Consider the following 26420-nt stretch of genomic DNA (forward strand, 5'->3'; position numbering starts at 1 on the left):
ACAGATGGAACGCCTCAACGTCCATGGGTGGTTCTGTGGGCGCACCCACGCTCCACAGATGGAACGCCTCAACGTCCATGGGTGCATCTGTGGGTGCACCCACGTTCCACAGATGGAACGCCTCAACGTCCATGGGTGGATCTGTGGGCGCACCCACGCTCCACAGATGGAACGCCTCAACGTCCATGGGTGCATCTGTGGGAGCACCCACGCTCCACAGATGGAACGCCTCAACGTCCATGGGTGGATCTGTGGGCGCACCCACGCTCCACACAGGGAACGCCTCAACGTCCATGGGTTCATCTGTGGGCGCACCCACGCTCCACACATGGAACGCCTCAACGTCCATGGGGGCATCTGTGGGCGCACCCACGCTCCACAGATGGAACGCCTCAACGTCCATGGGTGCATCTGTGGGCGCACCCACGCTCCACAGATGGAACGCCTCAACGTCCATGGGTGGATCTGTGGGCGCACCCACGCTCCACAGATGGAACGCCTCAACGTCCATGGGTGCATCTGTGGGCGCACCCACGCTCCACAGATGGAACGCCTCAACGTCCATGGGTGGATCTGTGGGCGCACCCACGCTCCACAGATGGAACGCCTCAACGTCCATGGGTGCATCTGTGGGAGCACCCACGCTCCACAGATGGAACGCCTCAACGTCCATGGGTGGATCTGTGGGCGCACCCACGCTCCACAGATGGAACGCCTCAACGTCCATGGGTGCATCTGTGGGCGCAACCACGCTCCACAGATGGAACGCCTCAACGTCCATGGGTGCATCTGTGGGCGCACCCACGCTCCACAGATGGAACGCCTCAACGTCCATGGGTGGATCTGTGGGCGCACCCACGCTCCACAGATGGAACGCCTCAACGTCCATGGGTGCATCTGTGGGAGTACCCACGCTCCACAGATGGAACGCCTCAACGTCCATGGGTGGATCTGTGGGCGCACCCACGCTCCACAGATGGAACGCCTCAACGTCCATGGGTGCATCTGTGGGCGCACCCACGCTCCACAGATGGAACGCCTCAACGTCCATGGGTGCATCTGTGGGCGCACCCACGCTCCACAGATGGAACGCCTCAACGTCCATGGGTGGATCTGTGGGCGCACCCACGCTCCACAGATGGAACGCCTCAACGTCCATGGGGGCATCTGTGGGAGCACCCACGCTCTACACATGGAACGCCTCAACGTCCATGGGTGCATCAGTGGGCGCACCCACGCTCTACACATGGAACGCCTCAACGTCCATGGGGGCATCTGTGGGAGCATCCACGCTCCACAGATGGAACGCCTCAACGTCCATGGGTGCATCTGTGGGCGCACCCACGCTCCACAGATGGAACGCCTCAACGTCCATGGGTGCATCTGTGGGCGCACCCACGCTCCACAGATGGAACACCTCAACGTCCATGGGTGCATCTGTGGGAGCACCCACACTCCACACATGGAACGCCTCAACGTCCATGGGGGCATCTGTGGGAGCACCCACACTACGCCTCAACGTCCATGGGGGCATCTGTGGGAGCACCCACGCTCCACAGATGGAACGCCTCAACGTCCATGGGAGAATCTGTGGGAGCACCCACGCTCCACAGATGGAACGCCTCAACGTCCATGGGGGCATCTGTGGGCGCACCCACGCTCTACACATGGAACGCGTCAACGTCCATGGGTGCATCTGTGGGTGCACCCACGCTCTACACATGGAACGCCTCAATGTCCATGGGGGCATCTGTGGGAACACCCACGCTCCACAGATGGAACGCCTCAACGTCCATGGGGGCATCTGTGGGCGCACCCACGCTCCACAGATGGAACGCCTCAACGTCCATGGGTGCATCTGTGGGAGCACCCACACTACGCCTCAACGTCCATGGGGGCATCTGTGGGAGCACCCACGCTCCACAGATGGAACGCCTCAACGTCCATGGGAGAATCTGTGGGAGCACCCACGCTCCACAGATGGAACGCCTCAACGTCCATGGGGGCATCTGTGGGCGCACCCACGCTCTACACATGGAACGCGTCAACGTCCATGGGTGCATCTGTGGGTGCACCCACGCTCTACACATGGAACGCCTCAACGTCCATGGGTGCATCTGTGGGCGCACCCACGCTCCACAGATGGAACGCCTCAACGTCCATGGGTGGATCTGTGGGCGCACCCACGCTCCACAGATGGAACGCCTCAACGTCCATGGGTGCATCTGTGGGCGCACCCACGCTCCACAGATGGAACGCCTCAACGTCCATGGGTGCATCTGTGGGCGCACCCACGCTCCACAGATGGAACGCCTCAACGTCCATGGGTGCATCTGTGGGCGCACCCACGCTCCACAGATGGAACTCCTCAACGTCCATGGGTGCATCTGTGGGCGCACCCACGCTCCACAGATGGAACACCTCAACGTCCATGGGTGCATCTGTGGGAACACCCACGCTCCACAGATGGAACGCCTCAACGTCCATGGGTGGTTCTGTGGGCGCACCCACGCTCCACAGATGGAACGCCTCAACGTCCATGGGTGCATCTGTGGGTGCACCCACGTTCCACAGATGGAACGCCTCAACGTCCATGGGTGGATCTGTGGGCGCACCCACGCTCCACAGATGGAACGCCTCAACGTCCATGGGTGCATCTGTGGGAGCACCCACGCTCCACAGATGGAACGCCTCAACGTCCATGGGTGGATCTGTGGGCGCACCCACGCTCCACACATGGAACGCCTCAATGTCCATGGGTTCATCTGTGGGCGCACCCACGCTCCACACATGGAACGCCTCAACGTCCATGGGGGCATCTGTGGGCGCACCCACGCTCCACAGATGGAACGCCTCAACGTCCATGGGTGCATCTGTGGGCGCACCCACGCTCCACAGATGGAACGCCTCAACGTCCATGGGTGGATCTGTGGGCGCACCCACGCTCCACAGATGGAACGCCTCAACGTCCATGGGTGCATCTGTGGGCGCACCCACACTCCACAGATGGAACGCCTCAACGTCCATGGGTGGATCTGTGGGCGCACCCACGCTCCACAGATGGAACGCCTCAACGTCCATGGGTGCATCTGTGGGAGCACCCACGCTCCACAGATGGAACGTCTCAACGTCCATGGGTGGATCTGTGGGCGCACCCACGCTCCACAGATGGAATGCCTCAATGTCCATGGGTGCATCTGTGGGCACAACCACGCTCCACAGATGGAACGCCTCAACGTCCATGGGTGCATCTGTGGGCGCACCCACGCTCCACAGATGGAACGCCTCAACGTCCATGGGTGGATCTGTGGGCGCACCCACGCTCCACAGATGGAACGCCTCAACGTCCATGGGTGCATCTGTGGGAGTACCCACACTCCACAGATGGAACACCTCAACGTCCATGGGTGCATCTGTGGGCGCACCCACGCTCCACAGATGGAACACCTCAACGTCCATGGGTGCATCTGTGGGAGCACCCACACTCCACACATGGAACGCCTCAACGTCCATGGGGGCATCTGTGGGAGCACCCACACTACGCCTCAACGTCCATGGGGGCATCTGTGGGAGCACCCACGCTCCACAGATGGAACGCCTCAACGTCCATGGGAGAATCTGTGGGAGCACCCACGCTCCACAGATGGAACGCCTCAACGTCCATGGGGGCATCTGTGGGCGCACCCACGCTCTACACATGGAACGCCTCAACGTCCATGGGGGCATCTGTGGGAGCACCCACGCTCCACAGATGGAACGCCTCAACGTCCATGGGTGCATCAGTGGGCGCACCCACGCTCTACACATGGAACGCCTCAACGTCCATGGGGGCATCTGTGGGAGCACCCACGCTCCACAGATGGAACGCCTCAACGTCCATGGGTGCATCTGTGGGCGCACCCACGCTCCACAGATGGAACGCCTCAACGTCCATGGGTGCATCTGTGGGCGCACCCACGCTCCACAGATGGAACACCTCAACGTCCATGGGTGCATCTGTGGGAGCACCCACACTCCACACATGGAACGCCTCAACGTCCATGGGGGCATCTGTGGGAGCACCCACACTACGCCTCAACGTCCATGGGGGCATCTGTGGGAGCACCCACGCTCCACAGATGGAACGCCTCAACGTCCATGGGAGAATCTGTGGGAGCACCCACGCTCCACAGATGGAACGCCTCAACGTCCATGGGGGCATCTGTGGGCGCACCCACGCTCTACACATGGAACGCGTCAACGTCCATGGGTGCATCTGTGGGTGCACCCACGCTCTACACATGGAACGCCTCAATGTCCATGGGGGCATCTGTGGGAACACCCACGCTCCACAGATGGAACGCCTCAACGTCCATGGGGGCATCTGTGGGCGCACCCACGCTCCACAGATGGAACGCCTCAACGTCCATGGGTGCATCTGTGGGAGCACCCACACTACGCCTCAACGTCCATGGGGGCATCTGTGGGAGCACCCACGCTCCACAGATGGAACGCCTCAACGTCCATGGGAGAATCTGTGGGAGCACCCACGCTCCACAGATGGAATGCCTCAACGTCCATGGGTGCATCTGTGGGAGCACCCACGCTCCACAGATGGAACGCCTCAACGTCCATGGGGGCTTCTGTGGGCGCACCCACGCTCCACAGATCGAACGCCTCAACGTCCATGGGTGCATCTGTGGGCGCACCCACGCTCCACAGATGGAACGCCTCAACGTCCATGGGTGCATCTGTGGGCGCACCCACGCTCCACAGATGGAACACCTCAACGTCCATGGGTGCATCTGTGGGCGCACCCACGCTCCACAGATGGAACGCCTCAACGTCCATGGGTGCATCTGTGGGTTCACCCACGCTCCACAGATGGAACGCCTCAACGTCCATGGGTGGATCTGTGGGCGCACCCACGCTCCACAGATGGAACGCCTCAACGTCCATGGGTGCATCTGTGGGAGCACCCACGCTCCACAGATGGAACGCCTCAACGTCCATGGGTGGATCTGTGGGCGCAACCACGCTCCACAGATGGAACGCCTCAACGTCCATGGGTGCATCTGTGGGCGCACCCACACTCCACAGATGGAACGCCTCAACGTCCATGGGTGGATCTGTGGGCGCACCGACGCTCCACAGATGGAACGCCTCAACGTCCATGGGTGCATCTGTGGGAGCACCCACGCTCCACAGATGGAACGCCTCAACGTCCATGGGTGGATCTGTGGGCGCACCCACGCTCCACAGATGGAACGCCTCAACGTCCATGGGTGCATCTGTGGGCACAACCACGCTCCACAGATGGAACGCCTCAACGTCCATGGGTGCATCTGTGGGAGTACCCACGCTCCACAGATGGAACGCCTCAACGTCCATGGGTGGATCTGTGGGCGCACCCACGCTCCACAGATGGAACGCCTCAACGTCCATGGGTGCATCTGTGGGCGCACCCACGCTCCACAGATGGAACGCCTCAACGTCCATGGGTGCATCTGTGGGCGCACCCACGCTCCACAGATGGAACGCCTCAACGTCCATGGGTGGATCTGTGGGCGCACCCACGCTCCACAGATGGAACGCCTCAACGTCCATGGGTGCATCTGTGGGAGTACCCACACTCCACAGATGGAACGCCTCAACGTCCATGGGTGGATCTGTGGGCGCACCCACGCTCCACAGATGGAACGCCTCAACGTCCATGGGTGCATCTGTGGGCGCACCCACGCTCCACAGATGGAACGCCTCAACGTCCATGGGTGCATCTGTGGGCGCACCCACGCTCCACAGATGGAACGCCTCAACGTCCATGGGTGGATCTGTGGGCGCACCCACGCTCCACAGATGGAACGCCTCAACGTCCATGGGGGCATCTGTGGGAGCACCCACGCTCTACACATTGAACGCCTCAACGTCCATGGGTGCATCTGTGGGCGCACCCACGCTCTACACATGGAACGCCTCAACGTCCATGGGGGCATCTGTGGGAGCACCCACGCTCCACAGATGGAACGCCTCAACGTCCATGGGTGCATCTGTGGGCGCACCCACGCTCCACAGATGGAACGCCTCAACGTCCATGGGTGGATCTGTGGGCGCACCCACGCTCCACAGATGGAACGCCTCAACGTCCATGGGGGCATCTGTGGGAGCACCCACGCTCTACACATGGAACGCCTCAACGTCCATGGGGGCATCTGTGGGAGCACCCACGCTCCACAGATGGAACGCCTCAACGTCCATGGGTGCATCTGTGGGCGCACCCACGCTCCACAGATGGAACGCCTCAACGTCCATGGGTGCATCTGTGGGAGCACACATGGACGTTCCTCCAAGCACTAAAGTGCTGATGAGCATGTATTTTGCACTTTGCACTGAACAGATGTAGTTGTGGGGCTGATGAAGGCCCAAAGGCTCTCTTGTGACCGAGCGGAGGCTTGGGCAGGATGTAAAGTGAGTCGTGGCCTATGGTTGAGAGGCATCAGATGGGGGTCTTTGTCGATCAGTGGGGAGAGGGGTCTGTACTGTCGACGGGTCCTGGCCATGTTACATACCCCCTGTGCTGACAGTGGCTGTGACAGAGCTGCTCTCAGCAGGGGGCCTGCCCCACAGCATGAACATTGAGGTGTGTGTGTGTGGGGAGGGTCGGGGGGAGGGGGAGAAGGTCAGCTGGGCCTCAATGGACGCCAAATTCAGCCCTAGCAAAAATTTTCAGGTAAGGCTGACACTGCAGAGTCCACTATTAGAATGGGGCCAAAAGGGGCTGTACTGAGGATGGAGTGTGGGGGGTGGGGGGGAGGCATCATCCTTGAATCATGTATTGAAGGAGGCATGGAAACTAGGTGGACACCAGGCATATATCATTTTATAGTAATATTAGTAGAAAAATAGGTTATCAAATCTTAAAATCATATATATTTTTACGGTTCCCAAAAAAATCAAGAAAGAAAATGTTTTTTAAAAGATGAAAAAATAAAGGAACAATGTGAATTCATCTGCATAAATCATGAAATTCTGTTGAAATGCAATTGCAGGTTTGGAAATGGACAATCGAGTTGGATACAGAATAGACTGAACACGTTTAGCTTCATTCTTTATTTCACATCCAACTTCACGTTTGGCCAATGCATGTTCCCGAACTCTTGTAATCCTTTGCAATAGAACGTTAAACATTCCTGTGCCAGTTTAAAAATGCAGCATTAGCAAGCTCAAGGTGCTATTCCCCAAACACAAAGATAGTGACTTTGCATTTAACTTGCAAACTTTGTTGAAAGTTGTTTGTTCCAAATGGCTGTTCCTAACCTCCTTGATTTTTAGTGACTCCAGGGCAATTCCCAGATAAGAGCCCCAAGTGTTTGGTTCTTTTTCTTCAAATTGTTTCTTAATTTCCAGCCAGCAAAGGTTGTTTAGTGTTCCTGTTTCTGATGCTCTAAGTTTCCAGCACCATTTTACAAAGATTGCTTTCCTCTGGAAGACTTGATTTTGTAATCCGAATTCCAGGCGTATTTGTGCAGGAGACGATCAGTTAAAAAGATTAAATACGGATTTATATACTCTAATCTGTAATTTATTTAGGATGTCGATTTCTTTCCCATGCCATATTTCTAACCCATAAGACAACGTGGGTAACAGTTGAGCTGCCATGACCTTTAGAAGATGGCCGTATGAGGGGCATTGAAGTTTCTTTTGGAGTAATTTATAGGCGAAGGTCAATGATTGTGCTTTTGCTGACATATCTCTTTTTTGTTCTGCCATTGACATGTTTCTACATAATTTGATACCCAAATATTTATATGTTGCGGTTTCCTCAATTTGGATATTCTTTGCATACCATTTGAAAGAGCCTTTACTCGGGCCCGCCAGTCTCACAACCTTTGTTTTTTTGTTGTTAAGTTCCAAACCTACTATGTCGAGGTACTCTGTTAATTTGTCTATGACCCTTTGTAACCCTATGGGTGTGTGGCTTAGAACCACAATGTCATCTGCATATTGCAGAAACTGGATTGCTTTGTTTACCAGTTTCTGTGGGTGCCCATTTGCCTGTAGTAGATAACTATTTAAATCTGCTAGATACACATTAAATAGGCTTGGCGAGAGTACACAGCCCTGTTTAAGTCCATTTCTTATATTTGTTTGTTTTGATAACCGTCTTCCATCACCAAGTTTTATTTTGGCCCATGTTTCACTGTATAAGGTGATTAATATATCTAATAATTTCTGCGGGAGGACCCAGGATTCTAGCTTTTTCCATAACCGGTCTCTTGGCACTCTGTCGAACGCAGATTTTAGATCAATGTAGCAAGCCAGCAGTCCAACCTTCTTTTTTTCTGCTTTTTCTATTAATAATGACAAAACGGTGAGGTTTGTCATGCATCCCATGCCTTCTCTAAAACCCGTTTGGAACTTCGGGACTATATTGTTTTTATTTATAGCTTTACTCAGAAAGTGTTAACATGTGCAAAAATAATAAAATAACTAAGTAATACTAACGAAATCTGAGGAATGGTATGCTTTTCTTGCTGCATAATATAGTCGACCCTCGCGGTCATCTCCTGCTGCATAATTCCAACGCTCCTGCCTGTAGCTTAGGATATCCCACTTAACCTTACAACTGAGCAATAAAAGAGTGATGGAGAACCATACTTCCCTGAAATCATGCTCACTTTTTTCCACCATCTAGCTTTATTTGTAACAGGACTGAAAACAGAAGGCCTTGCAACAGTGCACGAATGGTAAAACAATGGTAGTTATATTACAATACCAAGGAAATAAAGGTTTCACTACACTGTTTTAGAAACGGTATTGAGTTTAAATTGTGCGCACATTTGCTGCTGGGATGTCATCAAGGCAGGGGCGGCCTTAGGCATGTGCAAGCTGTGCACCTGCACAGGGCCACCAACCCCCAGGGGCCACCACGCCAATATATATCCTTAATATAATACTCCTCTGAGGATGGATACATATTTGCATGGCGGCCCCAGGCAGGGATTTGGTGGCCTCCGGCTCTGTTCCACTTCCAAACACCATGACCCCCGCCACCCCGCCCGGACTCCCTCTTCCGGAGCCCCCTACCTACGCTCCTTGCACAGGGCCACCATGAGCCTAGAGCCGCCCCTGATCAAGGGCGTCCAGACGTCTTCATAAATGAAACTGAAAACGAAGAGAGAAAAATAATAGAAAAGCCTGAACAAGTCGAGGTGCTTGAGGAAACATTCACGCCCTGGCCGCTGCGCCCCAGGAGACTCGGTGTTCAGAACCTCAAAAACATCCAAGGATCAAAAGAAAGTAATAGGAACAACTATTGTTCCTAGATAAAAGCTTTCTGTGGACACTTTTAGAAAAAAATAACTTATCAATAGCATGATGCATATTGGCTTAACTCGGCAGGCAATCAACCCATGCAGAGACTGAACCTGCCAGGACAGTAAAATGGTTGTGGACTCCTCCGCACATACACACCAAGAGTATTTTTGTTAAGAGAGTAAAATAAGTAGAAGCTTGGTTTATTTATATTTCCCTGCTAAATGGTGCAATGCACTTCTCGGGGCAAATTGCGTGCATCAAAATTACAAAAGGATAAAAAATAATCACCTAGCATTTGAAATGCAATCCGTCTTGTCTTTGGTACCTTATATGTATTTAGCTCTGCAGCACATTAGCCTGGGGGCTGAAACATCTACTGTTCTTTAACATGGAGGGAAAATAAGCACCAAACTGCGTGACACGCCAGGTATGGGAATACATGGAGAGAAATATTGCCTTTTAGCAGGAAATGCTATAGTCCAAAGCTCTGTTTTTAATATAAAATCAGGGCCTTTGGGGGTCATATCACTGAAAATACAAGATTTGAAAAAAATATTATTGTCTACGGGTGCTCATGGAAGACAATTTTTATGGACTGGAATCTAGAGAATACTAAAGTTATTCTTGTAATTTACTGACCTCTGCTGGTCGTTTTCTGTCAAGAAAATTAAATAGAGGCAGTTGCAAGAAAAACTAAAAAAAGAAAATCCCTCAGCAGAAAGCAAATCTGGTATTTTACTGACCTCTACTGGTCGTTTTCCATCAAGACAGTTAAATAGAGGCAGTTGAACAGAAAAAAAGTCCCTAAGCGGAAGAAGACAAGTCCTAGGGCCGATCTCCAGAGCCCACACAGTACATAAACATATAAGTATATACTAAAGCATATAAGTATATACGAAAGTACATACAAGAGGTCTCGAATGCTCGACCTAAAAAGTATCCCCAGTTCGAAAAATCAATGAACCACATAATTTCTGTGACCTGTGCCTCTCCCGCGCTCATAAGTGTTGGTAAATAAATGGGGAACCCAGGGGCCTGGCTACGTCACTTGGACCCTGAAACTAAAATGCCTGCCAGCAAAACAGTAAGGACCAGAAAACACAACAGGAGCGGGGATGGGTCTTGTTAACTTTATTATACATTCATATGTGCGGGAGAACAGGAAAATGGTTGCTCAGGGAATTATTTCACATCTGTGGTGGATTGTCACTCGGTTTTTCAGGTCATGACGCCCCTTACCTGATGAAGTGCGCTGATGCAAAAAACATTGGTGTTGTTTAGTAGGTCGCTCTCGCTTTTGCCATGCAGCATGGCTTCGGCGTCTTCCAGGTAGCCAGCTGCGCAAGCTGGCAGGAATTTGGCAGCCCCATTGAAGCGAACGACCCGAGACTTAATATGAAGAACGGGAGTGGAGTGGGAACAAAGTTAACACCGACAATTAGAGGGTGGTGGGAACAAAGTTAACACTGTCAACAGGTGTGGGACTAAAGGCAACACAATCTATGGCGGGAGGGGGGCATCGACACAGATGGCCTCCATGATACCAGCAGTGCTCGCAGCAGGAAAGCAGAGGCAAAAGAAAACAAGCATTTGCAATGCAATAGGCCTCGCATTTACGCTAGACCTATTGCATTGGTAACAGGAGTGCGGGCGGGCAAGAAGGCACGAACGGGCGTGCGGGCGGGGCGCGGGGGTAGAGAAGTCATGGACTGCGGGAGGGGGGGAGCAGAGGAAGAAAATTGTTTTCTAAGTAAAGGAGCCAAAAGCCATGGAAGGATACAAATGACTACATGGCTATCATGAGGAGGGACTAATAAGCCTAAAACAAATCGAAAGGCAGCATTTAGGACCTAAGCCAATGAAAAAGATGGGTGAAGAGTGGGCAGAGCTTCCTCGCCATACTGAATACTGAATTCCTCGCAAAGCGAGCAGAGCATGTGCGCTGTCGCTCTAGGCTCAACCTAAAAATGGCAATATAATGATTTAATTGCCATTTTTTTCATGTTTAGCGTGCAGCAGCCTCCAGTCGGGGTAAATGGGAGCGCGTGTCCTCCTCTGCTGCAGATTGGCAGCATAGAGGACTGGAGTCGCAAGATGGACCCTCAAAAGTACGCATGTCAGTTTGTCCGCCTCTCTTGAGCCCGCCAAAGTGACATGGACACTTTGCAGCTCTCTACTTAACTGTCTTAGACAGCTGGGTTGAGACCAAGCACAGGCCTAAAGGGCCCGAAGGAGCGTCCGGCCAGGCCGCTCCATCCAATCCTGGTGCTGCTCTTATGCTGATCAGAGTAGCGCCAAGATTGGTAAGTAGGATATCCTGTAGGCTGGAGCCAGCAGAGCCGAGAGAGGAGGACCGAGAAGGAGGTTGGCCGTTCAGCAGGCAAGGTAAGTGACTTTATTTTTATTTGCCACTCACCTTGCCTGCATGCAGGACCCACCCACCCACCACTTACTTTCCCGCCCGCCCTACCAGTGCATAAACGTGCCAGCCACCCCTGTCTGAATTCCTTAATTTATATAACTTCTTGTAAAATGCATATGAGGGTTTCAAATCTACTCAATCCAGAAATGACTACACCATGGTCAGCTTTTCAGCTGCAGATTTAAAGCCTGCTTTTTAGAGCAAACTCGCTGTTACCAGACAGTACAATAGACAAGAGAGGCTTCTGCATCACTGGCCAGCCAGCAGAGATTTGTTTACATCACTTGAATGTCCGACTAGGAGTTTCTAGCCTATACACAACCATTAGAATCTGAATGTTCCTACCAAGAGAATACTTTGGTAGCTGCATCGACGTTAAAAGAGATGGGTGACATGGGAGTGATCATGAGCCATAGGCGTTCAATATGAAGGCACCATTATAGGCATCGTCTGATGCGGGCGTAGTAGCAAGTCACCCATGACGAGGTGTGGGACGCTTGCTCTCTATATAGTGCACTAAAATGAAGTACACTGAGCAAAGAGTTCAGAGAATCCCTGCATGGTAAACAGAGGTAACTGCATATATTTCTAATGTTCTTTTTGCGGTAGTGACTGCGAGCAGTTAGGCTAATCAGAGGGTACTGCTAAGCATGTGTTGTAGTCCACAGAGGCAAGAAATGAGACACACACTCAAGAATAAATCCAAGACCGATTTATAAAAATAACGATGATTTTTATGTAGTTTTTAGGACTAAAAACACAGTTCTAAGGTAAGTACTTTTAGAGTTATGATTTACAAAAGTTCAGAAATAATATCACTTTTGTGCACAATTACACACTATAGGAAGCAATGGGGAAAACACACAGAAGTATGCATATAAATTCAGGCAATACATTCATAAAGTTCCCGTTCTTGTTTACGGTCGATGTTGGGACCAGGTCCAAAGTTTCAGCAGGAGAAGTTCGGAAGCGTCCTGGATCGGCCAGGAGGAGTGTGCTGAGGGTGTTGGAAGCTGGCTCTTAAAGAAGAAGGGGACCTCTTGAAAGCCCACTGCACAGGAGGACTTACAAGTAGGTCCAGTGGGGCTCCTTCAAGGGAGGAAGTCGCAAGGGCTCGTCGACCATGGGAGCGCAGCTGGTCAGTCGGTGCAGAGGCCGGGTGCAGCGCGAACAGGCCAGTCATGCGTCCAGAGGTCCTCACGGTCAGAAGCAGGCAACTTGGAGAGACGATCTAGGGACAGCTGGACCACTCAGGAAGTGGGTCTCAGGAGACTTGATGTCCCTTGTCAGGTGTTTCCTTCTGATGTTTTGGGAGTCCGGTGTGGACTCTTCTTCTTGGTATTTGCTATTGGGGGTCTAGTACCCTGAGTATTGGTACCCCGCGGCTGCCAGTAGGTCATGGTGTCTGCAAACTTGGTGAGGAGACAGATTTTACCCTCCTGAACTGTTGTACCTTTTCATGCTTCAGTGATGCGCTAAGGTCGTCGGGGAGCAGTAAGTTCACAAACCGGACTTCTCAGGATCTGTGGGCCCGATTCACAGAACTAACTTAAGACAAAATCATAAACTTACTACCATTTTGGCATTCACAGAAGGCACTTACTCAATTTGGTATTCACAGAAGGCACTTACTCAATTTGGTATTCACAGAAGGCACTTACTCATTTCGGTATTCACAGAAGTTAGGACTCCTAACTTTAGGACTCCTAAACTGAGAAAAATCCTAACTTTAAGACTTTTGGTATTCACAGAAGGCATTTAGGAGTCCTATATATATATATATATATATATATATATATATATATATATATATATATATATATATATATATATATATATATATATATATATATATATATATATATATATATATATATATATATATATATAGTCTCTTAAGTTGCACCAGCAAATAAAGCCGCACACCGACCTTAGGTGAAGAAACATCCTTTATTTTTCAGTAGCAGGCAGCTTATCATTCCGTCTGTTTGTCCCCCAGCTTAATGCATTTCGAGGATGCTTTTCCTCTTCATCAGAAGCCTTTGAGTTAAAACTGATTATTTCCTTGCATTTTCCCATCTTCCTTTGCTCATTTACAACGTTTCAATTATTTGCCTAAGGTGTGCCTTTTCTTTTTGCCTTCTCGTGTTGCACTCTGGTAGATGTGGTTTTACTGCAATTTTTTCACCCGCCAGTGGGCCCGTTTTAAAACAATGTTATACAGGGACTAATTCCAGCCCACATTGGGCTCCTGAATGAGACTCTGCCTCCTAAATTAAAAAGTACCTGCAGTCCTGTAACGCAAGGGGAAGGTTCCCCCTGCATGGTCCCTTTGTTGTTTGGAGGGGAGGGTGCGTCGCTTTCACGGCCTGGTGCGCGCCGTGTAATATTGTCTCTTAAGTTGTACCAGCAATTAAAGCCGCACACCGACCTTAGGTGAAGAAATATATATATATATATATATATATATATATATATATATATATATATATATATATATATATATATATATATATATATATATATATATATATATATATATATATATATATATATACATACAAAGACACACACACACATAAGCTACAATCATGGACAGAAGTGACCAGGTATGAAAGAACAATGTACACACACACAGGTAGAGGCGCTATTGCTATATCCACAATGCCTAGAAGCTCTTACTTACACGGTCTGCGCTGTACCCATTTACACCTCTGTTGCTGGGAATGTGTGCCTTTCTACGCCCCACCAGCCCCACCCTTGCCCCACCCCTCCCTCGCCCCTCCTCCTACCCTCTCACACACAGCAGATAGGGCTGGAGGCTAGGCGGACTCACATCCTTCTCCCTCCGTGTTTAATCTCTGGGCTGGGACTCGCCCCTGACCTGCCCAGCTTTGGAAATGGGAGTGCTGGAATGCGGCCCATTTTCGGTGACTGCCAAGAGGGATTGACGTGAATGGGCCTGCCCCTTCGCTCTCACCAAGCCCTGGCCGAGGAGATACCAAATGGGGGGGCAGGTGGATTCTACCATTTCTCCTTTTCAGGGCAGCACTGAAGGGAGAGGCGAGTGGCCCGGATACTGGGTCCCCCTTCAAGTTGCTGACTCGGCAGGACATGCTTGCGGGTGGGGTGATGAGAATTCGAAGGTGTTAAGGGTACAGCCAATGTGTTGGTGGTACACCTGGGAGGGAATGACCTGGCATCTGTGGGGAGGAGGGCACTACTCCATGAAATGACCGTCACCGTGTGTAAGTTGAGCAGTCAGCTGGGGACCTGTGAGATATCGTGGTCTGAGATAACACCCCGGCTAGTGTGGCAGGGGGCACGAGCTAGGGAGGCCATGGAGGTCTCTCACAGGAGGGTCAACAGCGCCATGAGGAAATTCATGGAGCAAAGGGAGTTTGGCTTCATCCGTTATGGTTTACTACACACTAAGATGACAGGGTGTTGGGAGGATGATGGGGTACACCTGTTCAAAGTTGGTATGGACCTGTTCTTACTGGATCTGGTGGAGGCTTTAGGGGCAGCAGGGTGTAAGTAAGGAAGACTATCTTAGTGGGGGGCTCTGGGGTGACGGTGGCCACACCCAGAGCTGTGGCGGAGTTACAGGGTACATACGGGTACCCTCTGCAGGAGCACTACAAGGGTGCAAAGGCCAAATATCCACATGGAGGTCTTCCGGTTGGACCCTAGAGGAGCGACGGCGCCCCGTTATTCCTACGGGCGGTTGTGGACCTGAGCAACTGGGGGTTGCCTAGCAGGCTCCGCTCCCTATGGGGCGTGAGCAAAAGGGGTGGGCGGTTGGCCCACCGGTGGGAGGGGTCTTCCCTCACCCATAATATGTAAACACCGATGGGCAGGGCCCCAGTGTAATTTGGCTCATCAGGTGGCAGGCAGCGAGGGGCTGCCTGCCTTGGGACCGCCGGTCAGCTAACCCACCAATCTTGGTATCTTTGTAATGCTAATAAACCTGCAACAATGTGCAATGTTTCTCCACAAAGAAGGTGTCTTGTCTGGTTATTTCTGTATGAGATTGCTGCATGGGTAGATGGTGAATGTTGCCAATATTGACACTAATGGTTAATTTGAGCCAGTGGTTGCCTGTGGTGGGCAGAGACACCTTTTAGGGGTCAGGGCTTATTTTTCAACATAAGACTTTAACACAGAGAAAAAAGGAGAGGGAAGGAGGAAAGGGAAAGAGGCAGAAGGTAGGAAGAGTGGTAGAAAAGGAGGCAGGGACGAGAAAGTTAGGGTGATCTTGCATCCCAGATTTATCCGGACAGTCCCTGGTTTTCACCAGCTGTCCTGACAGATTTTGGCAATTTTGGTTCATGTCCCGGTTTTTAGAGGGGGTCGACTGAAACCAGTGAGAGGTACTGATTGTATGTTCCAAATTTGTGCTAGTGAGCAGCTGTTATAAGTAAGCAATTTAATTAACAGGTATGATGCTGGTTTTAGAAATAACATTTTATTTATTTTCTCAGTTCTTCTTCTGTGTTCCTATGTTGATAAAAAGTTGTTATTCTGTGCAGCATCGTTAAAGTGAAATTGTAGTCCTTCTTCTATTTTTGCAAAATATCTCGGTTTTTTGTTCTCAATTTCTGGTCACCCTAGACTAGAGAAAGTGAGAGGGAGGACATGAAGAGAAAGAAAGAGGGGAGGAGGAAAGAAAGAGGGGAGGAAGGAAGAGAGAGAGAGGGGATGAGAGAGGAGAAATAGAGAGGGAAGGAGGGAAGAGAAAGAGGAAGGGGAAGTGAACAAGGGAAGGAGGGAAGTGTAAGAGAGAGGGAGGGTGGGAAGAGAACGAGAGCGTGAAGCAGGGAAGAGACACAGGAGTGAAGGTGTAAGAGAAAGAGAGAGGAAACAGAAAGATCCAGTGAAGGCGGGTAGGGAAAGAAAACGATTCAGTGCCAAAGAGAGGACACAGGGACTTAAAAGAACCTACTAGAGTGACATAAAGAAAAGGTGTAGGTTGGTGGGAGACAGAGGCATGAGGTGGAATCGAATCAATACTAAGTAAAGAGGTGTTGGGGGACGCAGAATTTGGCAGCGCCACATCCGGGTGCCAAAGAAAAACTCTGGACCTCAGCGCTTATTTATGAATTTATTTCTAATAATTCAGCACTGGGTTTTGCTCGAGTCCTTCTCTGGACAGTTTGGCTCCGGTTTCACGTTTAAAGGTTGTGCCATTTCACCCAGGTTCAGTAAGGGTGCTCCCATCCTGTCCTAAAAAGAACAATGGCTCCAGCGTGCAGTGCAGGAGTGCGCTTGTCTTATGGTTAATAAGGTAGTACCCCTGCCTGAACGCATCTGGCGTAAAAAGGTAGGGCCATATTTCTTAATGAGTTGTATTGCCCTTGGCCCACGCATTGAGGCACATATGCAACCCGACTTCTAAGTGCAATTTATCAATCCACGCAAGGCCACCTTTCGTGGCCCAGAGGGGCGTCATAAATCCAGAGTAACGCAACGCAGCGCAAATCACTGTGCTTCATTCCCCTGCCCCAGGGAGGTGCTCCGTGGGGAATGCCTGGGTGTTCAATGCAATGCCCATGGATGATGGCCCATTCCCAGATTCACAGGAGAGATGTAAGAGGAGAAACATCTTTATTTCTCCTCGTTTTTCCCTCTTTCTATGTGCGCTGCAGCGGATTCCGCAGCAAGCATAGAAAGAGGAAAACACCTCGGGGGATTATTTTTGTGCAGGAAGGTGCCCTTTCCTTCTCAAAAACCATCCTGTTTAGAAAGCAGGCCCCCTTGCACCTTGGTGCAAGGGAGCCTGCTTTGGTGCTAGCAACACATCGTGTGCCAGCGCTGGGACAAGACAGGCATGTGCCATATTATGTTAAATACAGCGAATTCCTACATTTTCCCTATCACGCAGCACAACGCAGAAAGGTGGCTTGCTCCCCTGCATAATTGTTGTGATAAATGTGCCCGCTTCAGCTTCCAACATGTAAATAGAAGGCTGGTGTCTGCCTAGGTTAACTGAGGGTCCGGCACATCGTTCTGTGCGTGTCATGTAGGGCAAAAGTTAGAAGTCTGGCAGGGCTGACTCAGCCATTCATACTTTGGAGGTTCATTATTTGAGTACACTTGAACGGAGCAGCAGCACCTATTGATAAACCAAAACAAAAATATTAGCCAATCACTTTGTAATCTCTTATTGCACTCATAAATATATCTTATACAAATCTTTACAAATGCAAGTCTGTGCAACATAATAACCTTGAATTGTGATTGTTTTCAAACAATAAACAGACACAAGAACAAACACCTACCTCTGGCATCATGGCCTGCTTTAGAATACAGCTTTGATTAATGGCATAGAGTGGATCTTACAAACTCTACCAAGTTAACGACAAATGTCCATTTGAGGCCAGATGTATCAATATTGGGAATATCGATCACCTAATTGCGATTCTCTGTGAATCGCAATTCGGAAATCGCTATTCCTAGTGTATGAAACTCCAAGAATTTAATTTAGCAATTCTTAGAGGGTCGCAAATCGACTTACCACATGAATATTAATGAGGTAGGTTGCAATTTGCAACCCATTAGGAACTATATGGATGTATTCCTGCTGGGGTCAGCCAACCACCATGTCACTGATTGCTTTTAAATAAAGCAGTCTTTTTTTTTTAAATGCAGGCTGTTTTCCTTAAAGAAAATCGGGCTGTTTGAGACTGGTAAACACATGATACATATGGCCCCTAGAGTGCCCAGGATGATTGAATGCCTCCTCACAGGCTGGGGAAGAAGCATTCACATCTAGGATGACCGTCCTTCCTCATGCCGGGCAGAGCTCCCGTCCTCACAACTCACTCTAGAAAGTGTGGCAAACTGATGTGGAAATTAAGAGCCGGCTTTAGATCTTGGCGGATGCTGCTCCGTCACAATGATCACAGATATCCCATCCACCAAAACATAAATCCAACAGGGTATAATGGGATTTATATTTTGGCGGACGGGATATCCGTCTCTCTGGAGCCCTTGAGTAAAGCTTCCACTCCGGACTGTCTCTCTCGAGCCCTTGGGTGGCGCCTCCACTCCTGAGTGTCTCTCTCGAGCCCTTGGGTGGAGCCTCCGCTCCGGACTGTCTCTCTCGAGCCCTTGGGTGGCGCCTCCACTCCTGAGTGTCTCTCTCGAGCCCTTGGGTGGCGCCTCCACTCCTGAGTGTCTCTCTCGAGCCCTTGGGTGGAGCCTCCGCTCCGGACTGTCTCTCTCGAGCCCTTGGGTGGCGCCTCCACTCCTGAGTGTCTCTCTCGAGCCCTTGGGTGGCGCCTCCACTCCTGAGTGTCTCTCTCGAGCCCTTGGATGGAGCCTCCGCTCCGGACTGTCTCTCTCGAGCCCTTGGATGGAGCCTCCACTCCTGAGTGTCTCTCTGGAGTTCTTGGGTGGAGCCTCCACTCCTCAGTGTCTCTCTGGAGCTCTTGGGTGAAGCCTCCACTCCTGAGTGTCTCTCTGGAGCCCTTGGGTGGAGCCTCCACTCCTGAGTGTCTCTCTGAAGCCCTTGGGTGGAGCCTCCTCTCCTACGTGTCTCTCTGGAGCCCTTGGGTGGAGCCTCCCCTCCTGCGTGTCTCTCTGGAGCCCTTGGGTGGAGCCTCCACTCCTGAGTGTCTCTCTCGAGCCCTTGGGTGGAGCCTCCACTCCTAAGTGTCTCTCTGGAGCCCTTGGGTGGAGCCTCCACTCCTGAGTGTCTCTCTGGAGCCCTTGGGTGGAGCCTCCACTCCTGAGTGTCTCTCTGGAGCCCTTGGGTGGAGCCTCCACTCCTGAGTGTCTCTCTGGAGCCCTTGGGTGGAGCCTCCACTCCTGAGTGTCTCTCTGGAGCCCTTGGGTGGAGCCTCCTCTCCTACGTGTCTCTCTGGAGCACTTGGGTGGAGCCTCCACTCCTGAGTGTCCCTCTGAAGCCCTTGGATGGAGCCTCCTCACCTACGTGTCTCTCTGGAGCCCTTGGGTGGCGCCTCCACTCCTGAGTGTCCCTCTGAAGCCTTTGGGTGGAGCCTCCTCTCCTACGTGTCTCTCTGGAGCTCTTGGGTGGAGCCTCCTCTCCTGAGTGTCTCTCTGGAGCCCTTGGGTGGCGCCTCCACTCCTGAGTGTCCCTCTGAAGCCTTTGGGTGGAGCCTCCTCTCCTACGTGTCTCTCTGGAGCTCTTGGGTGGAGCCTCCTCTCCTGAGTGTCTCTTTGGAGACCTTGGGTGGCGCCTCCACTCCTGAGTGTCTCTCTCGAGCCCTTGGGTGGCGCCTCCACTCCTGAGTGTCTCTCTTGAGCCCTTGGGTGGAGCCTCCTCTCCTGAGTGTCTCTCTCGAGCCCTTGGGTGGCGCCTCCACTCCTGAGTGTCTCTCTGAAGCCCTTGGGTGGAGCCTCTTCTCCAGAGTGTCTCTCTGGAGCTCTGGGGTGGAGCCTCCGCTCCTGAGTGTCTCTCTGGAGACCTTGGGTGGGGCCTCCACTCCTGAGTGCCTCTCTCGAGCCCTTGGGTGGAGCCTCCACCCCTGAGGGTCTCTCTGGAGCTCTTGGGTGGAGCCTCCTCTCCGGAGTGTCTCTCTGGAGCCCTTGGGTGGAGCCTCCACTCCTGAGTGTCTCTCTCGAACCCTTAAGGTGGCACTCCTTTCCTGAGTGTCTCTCTGGAGCTCTTGGGTGGAGCCTCCACTCCTGAGTGTCTCTCTGGAGCTCTTGGGTGGAACCTCCACTCCTGCGTGTCTCTCTGGAGCTCTTGGGTGGCGCCTCCTTTCCTGCGTGTCTCTCTGGAGCTCTTGGGTGGAGCCTCCTCTCCGGAGTGTCTCTCTTGAGCCCTTGGGTGGAGCCTCCGCTCCTGAGTGTCTCTCTGGAGCCCTTGAGTGGAGCCTCCACTCCTGAGGGTCTCTATGGAGCCCTTGAGTAAAGCATCCACTCCTGAGGGTTTCTCTCGAGCCCTTGGGTGGAGCCTCCTCTCCTACGTGTCTCTCTTGAGCTCTTGGGTGGAGCCTCAACTCCTGAGGGTCTCTCTGGAGCTCTTGGGTGGAGCCTCCTCTTCTACGTGTCTCTCCGGAGCTCTTGGGTGGACCCTCTACTCCGGAGGGTCTCTCTGGAGCCCTTGGGTGGAGCCTCCACTCCTGAGTGTCTCTCTGAAGCCCTTGGGTGGAGCCTCCACTCCTGAGGGTCTCTCTCGAGCCCTTGGGTGCAGCCTCCTCTCCTACGTGTCTCTCTGAAGCCCTTGGGTGGAGCCTCCACTCCTGAGGGTCTCTCTGGAGCTCTTGGGTGGAGCCTCCTCTCCTGAGTGTCTCTTTGAAGCTCTTGGGTGGAGCCTCCTCTCCTACGTGTCTCCATGGAGCTCTTGGGTGGAGCCTCCACTCCTGAGGGTCTCTCTGGAGCTCTTGGGTGGAGCCTCCACTCCGGAGTGCCCCTCTGGAGCCCTTGGGTGGAGCCTCCTCTCCTGAGTGTCTCTCTGGAGCTCTTGGGTGGAACCTCCACTCCTGCGTGTCTCTCTGGAGCTCTTGGGTGGAGCCTTCACTCCTGCGTGTCTCTCTGGCGCTCTTGGGTGGAGCCTCCACTCCGGAGTGTCCCTCTGAAGCCCTTGGGTGGAGCCTCCTCTCCTGAGTGTCTCTCTGGAGCTCTCGGGTGGAACCTCCACTCCTGCGTGTCTCTCTGGAGCTCTTGGGTGGAGCCTCCACTCCTGCGTGTCTCTCTGGAGCTCTTGGGTGGAGCCTCCTCTCCTGCGTGTCTCTCTGGAGCTCTTGGGGGGAGCCTCCTCTCCAGAGTATCTCGTGGGAGCACTTGAGTGGAGCCTCCTTTCCTTGGTGTCTTTCTGTAGCCCTTTGTTTGAGCTTTCTCTCCTCAGTGTCTCTCGGGATCCCTTGGGTGGATCTTCCATTCCTCAGTGTTTCTTGGGAGTCTTTGGGTGGAGCCTCCTTTCCTGAGTCTCTCTCTAGAGCTGTTGAGTGGTGCCGCCTCCGCTGACATCCGGAATCCTTCTAAGCCAATCACTGCTGCCTTCACTCACCCTCTCCTCTCTCCCAACAGGTGAATCATGGCGTACCAGGAGACCATCATTTCTCAGCCCCAGATCACCGTCACCAGTTACTCAGTGTCCAGCCAGACCAGCTGGGGCACCGACCTCTGCGACTGCTGCGCAGACATGGAAGTGTGTAAGTGGCCTGCGTCTAACCTCTTCTTTGACAAATACTGGGACCGTTCTCGGCAATCTATCTGCTGCTTAACCTAGGATTAGGGTGACTCCTGCCTCCAAGGACTCTTCATGAATCACAAGATCTTCATAGGTGGTGCTTTAAAGGACCGAGTATTTGACAAGTCCCTTTAACTTTAGAGTGACCAAGTGGTTTCGCTCCACTTGTACACTGCAATGTATCGAACTATAAAACTTTGTTTGCTTAATATTTTCAGAATGTATGTGAAATAATTTGTTAAATTGCAGATGTTTTTACTGTGGCATAGTTGAAGGAGAGAGAAGTGTGCATATATCACTGAAGTTTGTTTTAGTTAAATAATTACATAAAAAAGAAAATTGAGATTTTTTTTTACCATGCTCTGAAATTAAACCTAGCCAAACCATAATTAGCAATTTTAACTTATTTTAAAGTCCCAAATATTCGAAAAACTCAAAAAGGCTATTTAAAAAAATCTATACATCTACACGATTAAAAACTCCATAAACCGTTTTAGTACATGGTTTTATATGGTATTGTTTGCTAAATATGCCCGCTTGTTTTGGCATTTAACTTTTATAGAAGAAAACTTCGGCTAACTCTTTGTTTACAAAGGATTTCACTCACATTGGAGTTTGCATTAGGAACAGTTTAACAAATGGAGTTAAAAAAAAGATATTTTGTACACCATGAATCTTCATGGAAACAGTGCCGAACAAATCTGCACCTTTTCATTCGCACACTATATTCCTAGCCCAGGGTGCCCAAAACTATAATCACAGGACATTTGTAGAAAAGGTAAAGCACCTGAACGTCCAGTGATCTGGGATGGACTTAGTTACAAGTCAGATCAATGCCTTTAAAAGGCCAATAGAGCCGGGCTGCACTCAGTCATGTCGGGCCACCTCCTTGTCCGTCTTCCTCGCCACAGTCCTAACAATCTGCACAAAACTCTTTTTTTCAGCTTGATAAGACATAGTTAAACTTAAAGCAATAGCACCTCCTTGCAGGTTACCAGGAAATACTATCTCGTAAAAGGTGGCACCAATAAACCTACGCCTCCCCCACTCCCCTAACGAAGCCTTAAAATGACCTTGTAAAACAATAAAGGTCTCATCACTCCAAACCTACATGTATCCAAACATCACCACGTATAGTCTAACCTGTTGACTTGTTAACTTCCCCTTCTCTATCACATTGTCCACGCTTGACTCTCATTCTGGGTCTCAACAAACCAACTTTCCCTAAAGTCTTGTCATCCTGTCTTAAAAAAAAGGCCACCCCGAAAAGCATGGTCTGTAGGTCATCTCACCTCCATTTCGGCAGAGTCCAGCTGCACCCCAGGAAAGTCATCACCTCGCTTGGCTCTCCCATCTTACCTGGGGCTCAAGGCACCCCAAGATCCTGCATTAGCGCCATACACCTGCTCAACAAATGTGCACGCTGGGCTGACAATGTGGGCCCAATAATAAACAAATCGCCCAAATAATGGGTCCTGCAGTGCACCCCTAAAACAAATATGAACAAGCTCTGCAGAAAGATGCTAAAAGCCTCGAACAGGGCACAAGCAATAGAGCATCCAATGGGCAATGCCTTATCCACAAAAAAGTAAGCTCCAAACTGAACTCCCAACTACTCAAACCCTGCGGAATGTACTGGCAATAGTCCGAATGGAGACTCATTATCGCATATTGCTGTTAGTGCTCCTGATCCAAATTGGTTGATCAATACAATAGATGTATCCACAGTTAGATAGCGCACCCTCTTCCAATCCTCATGAGTGTGGTATTTAACGCATTGCCCCTCTGGGTAAGATAAATCTTTGCTGCCTTAATTCCCCCTGCTCATTCTTAGACACTACCCCAATAGGTGAAACATCAAATTCTTGAAAGGTCACTCCAAAAAATGACCTTTCACCTTCCCTTCTTGTACCTTCATCAAATGCAGATGCTCCGCCCAACCCCTTTCCCTTCTGCCGTCATTACCTAGCTTGAAACCATACTCAAAAGCTTGAATTAACAGTGCCCTTACCCTAGTCTCCCACACACTGAAGCCCTTTAGGGAGGACTGTCCAACTTAACTAGCTCACTAGGCCTTTCCTAAGGTGTACTGGTCTCTTCGGCCCCTTCCTGTGACTGCTAGGCTGCCAGCTACCCTCTTGACTTCCCTGCATCCCCAAGAGGCCCTTGTCTGTGGTCTGTCTGCGTCCCACTGCATTTGGAGCATTGATGTCCACACAGAACCAGTGGCGTAGCTAGGTCAGGTGGTACCAGGTGCGGAAAATGTCTTTTACCCCCCCCCCCCCACATAAACATTATTAAAGAAAGAAGGAAAAATAAGATACTTACAGTTGCAAGTGTAATTTTTTTTATTTTAAAAACACACATTTTTGCCATTTTGTCACCCCCCTCAGTGATGATACCCAGGAGCAGCCCACGCCCACCGCACTACCTTTCTGATGCCACTGTACAGCAGTCCCAATTGGAGATTCATTTATTGTACTCCCAACAGGCCCATAGCTCCTCTATGCCCTTGTCCAAGTGGAACCATCCCTCCCTGGGTGGGACGCCCCGGAAAAAGCGTATAAATCAAGGGCCAGACGCTGTCTCTATACGCCATTGGAGCCATTGGAGACGGTGTCATCTGCACAATTTATTGTCCAATTGACCTTATGAAATACTACGTCTCTAACTACCAAACGCCCCTTAACCAAAAGCCTACAACTCCCTACTTCAATAGAACCAAGGAGGGGTCAGTACTAACTGTCCTCTCTAGTGAAGTCCCTGGCCCCGCCTCCCTGATCTTACCACCAATGACATGCCCCATAGTCACTGGACCACACCACCTGCCCAAAACGCACGGGGGTAAAGCCCAAACTCATCCACTGCTCCCAAACCCCATAGGGTTTCTTCACACTCTGACTGCTATGTGTAGTTGTCAGTGGATATTCTCCCTGCAATGCAGGGATTGGGGATTAGCAGCTGGTTTCAGTTTGTGTGGCTCCCTGTTAAGTTTTTTTCCTGGACTTGCATCATATTTCAGGGCTTTGACATTTGTTTTGTCTCTGTTTCAGGCCTCTGTGGCACTTTCTGCCCCTGCATCCTGGCCTGCAGGGTGGCTGAGGACTTTGGTGAATGCTGCTGCCTGCCCTACTTGCCTGGGACCCTGTTTGCCTTACGCACTGGTATCCGTGAGCGCTATCGCATTGAGGTTTGAAAACTGCCTTTATTTGGGGTGTTAAGGTTGACAGAGGCTTGTGAGAGACTAAAAGGTGGTTTGTTGATCTACTTTCATTCCTCTGTACCTCTGTGCAGGGATGCATGGGCACGTCAAATCATCGTTGAGATGCCCCTGTGTTCCATCGCGGCTGCTGAGGAAAAGATCTTTTAGTTGTCAAGGATTTTCAATTCTATTAAGGACACAGCAGCAAGGATTATTGTTCTCTTTCTTTTGATATACCATGACAGCAGCCAATCAAAACAGTTTAAAACAAACAATTACATCTCCCATAATAAACTCACATATGCTATATTCCAATTCACCAATCACAATGAAACCAGCCAACCAGCTGAGAGAGACGCCATCTTGCTGCCTCATTCTTTGTAAATCCTCAATCCTTCAGGCAAATTGAATAGATAAATACTACACTGTCTGAAAAAAACTTGTCTCAGGACTCAATCCTGCCTCTGCTTACTTTCTGGAGGACAACTATGTTACTGTATGAAAACAAATGCAATCTCCAGATCTCATGTCGATTCTGTTCGGTCCTATCTTCTGGACACTTGGAGCTTCAGGTGTCTTTGCAAGTATGTCTCCATATTAAGCTTTGCTTCTGTTCATTTACTGAAATAGAAACATCAGAAGTGACCAATGTCTCTTTCTATTTCACAACAAAACACACAAGATGATGGACAGAATGTTGCACAATGGCAAAACATTCACCCCCAGTCACAGATCTGGATTTAATCCATAGTTATTTTGCCCACCAAGCCACCCCAGTTCAGACATGGCCATATGCAAATCAGTCTTGACCCTGTGCCTCATGGGAACAGTCCAGCCCGAACTGCCAAGCCATGTCTTCCCTGGACCGGAATCAAGCATCCTAGGACCGGTTTCTGGCTATCAGCCGTCTTGAGCCAGGATAGCTTGACTCCAGTGGCTTAGTGAGCACGGGACCCACGTTTGGGCATACCTTTCCAACATAGGGTGAACAGCAAACACACTAAGCCACTGAAGTCAAGCTATCCTGGCTGATGAAGGCTGATAGCCAGAAACCGGTCCTAGGATGCTTGATTCCGGTCCAGAGAAGACATGGCTTGGCAGTTCGGGCTGGACTGTTCCCATGAGGCACTGGGTCAAGACTGATTTGCATATGGCCATGTCTGATCTGGGGTGGCTTGGTGAGCAAAATAATGATGAATTAAACCCAGATCTGTGACTGGGGGTGAATGTTTTGCCTTTGTGCAACATTCCGTCCATCATCTTGTGTGTTTTGTCTTTCTATTTCACAACACAAAAAGGGAGATTTTAAAGACCAGCCGGTGCACACATCTGAAGAAATA

General features: G+C 50.8%; 1 protein-coding gene across 2 annotated transcripts in view; it reads left to right on the top strand.

The window, feature by feature from the left end:
• Window positions 1–26420, top strand: part of LOC147706558 (cornifelin homolog) — a 42011-nt gene that overhangs the window by 11327 nt on the left and 4264 nt on the right. For both annotated transcript variants that reach the window (XM_086933034.1, XM_086933033.1), the window contains exons 2-3: window positions 21716–21840; window positions 24932–25068. In XM_086933034.1, coding sequence (XP_086789160.1) covers window positions 21723–21840; window positions 24932–25068 — 255 coding nt within the window. In that variant the 5' untranslated portion in view covers window positions 21716–21722. The remainder of the gene's footprint in view (window positions 1–21715; window positions 21841–24931; window positions 25069–26420) is intronic.

This window comes from Lissotriton vulgaris, chromosome 7, assembly GCF_964263255.1.
Source record: "Lissotriton vulgaris chromosome 7, aLisVul1.2, whole genome shotgun sequence".
NCBI classification, from domain to species: domain Eukaryota; kingdom Metazoa; phylum Chordata; class Amphibia; order Caudata; family Salamandridae; genus Lissotriton; species Lissotriton vulgaris.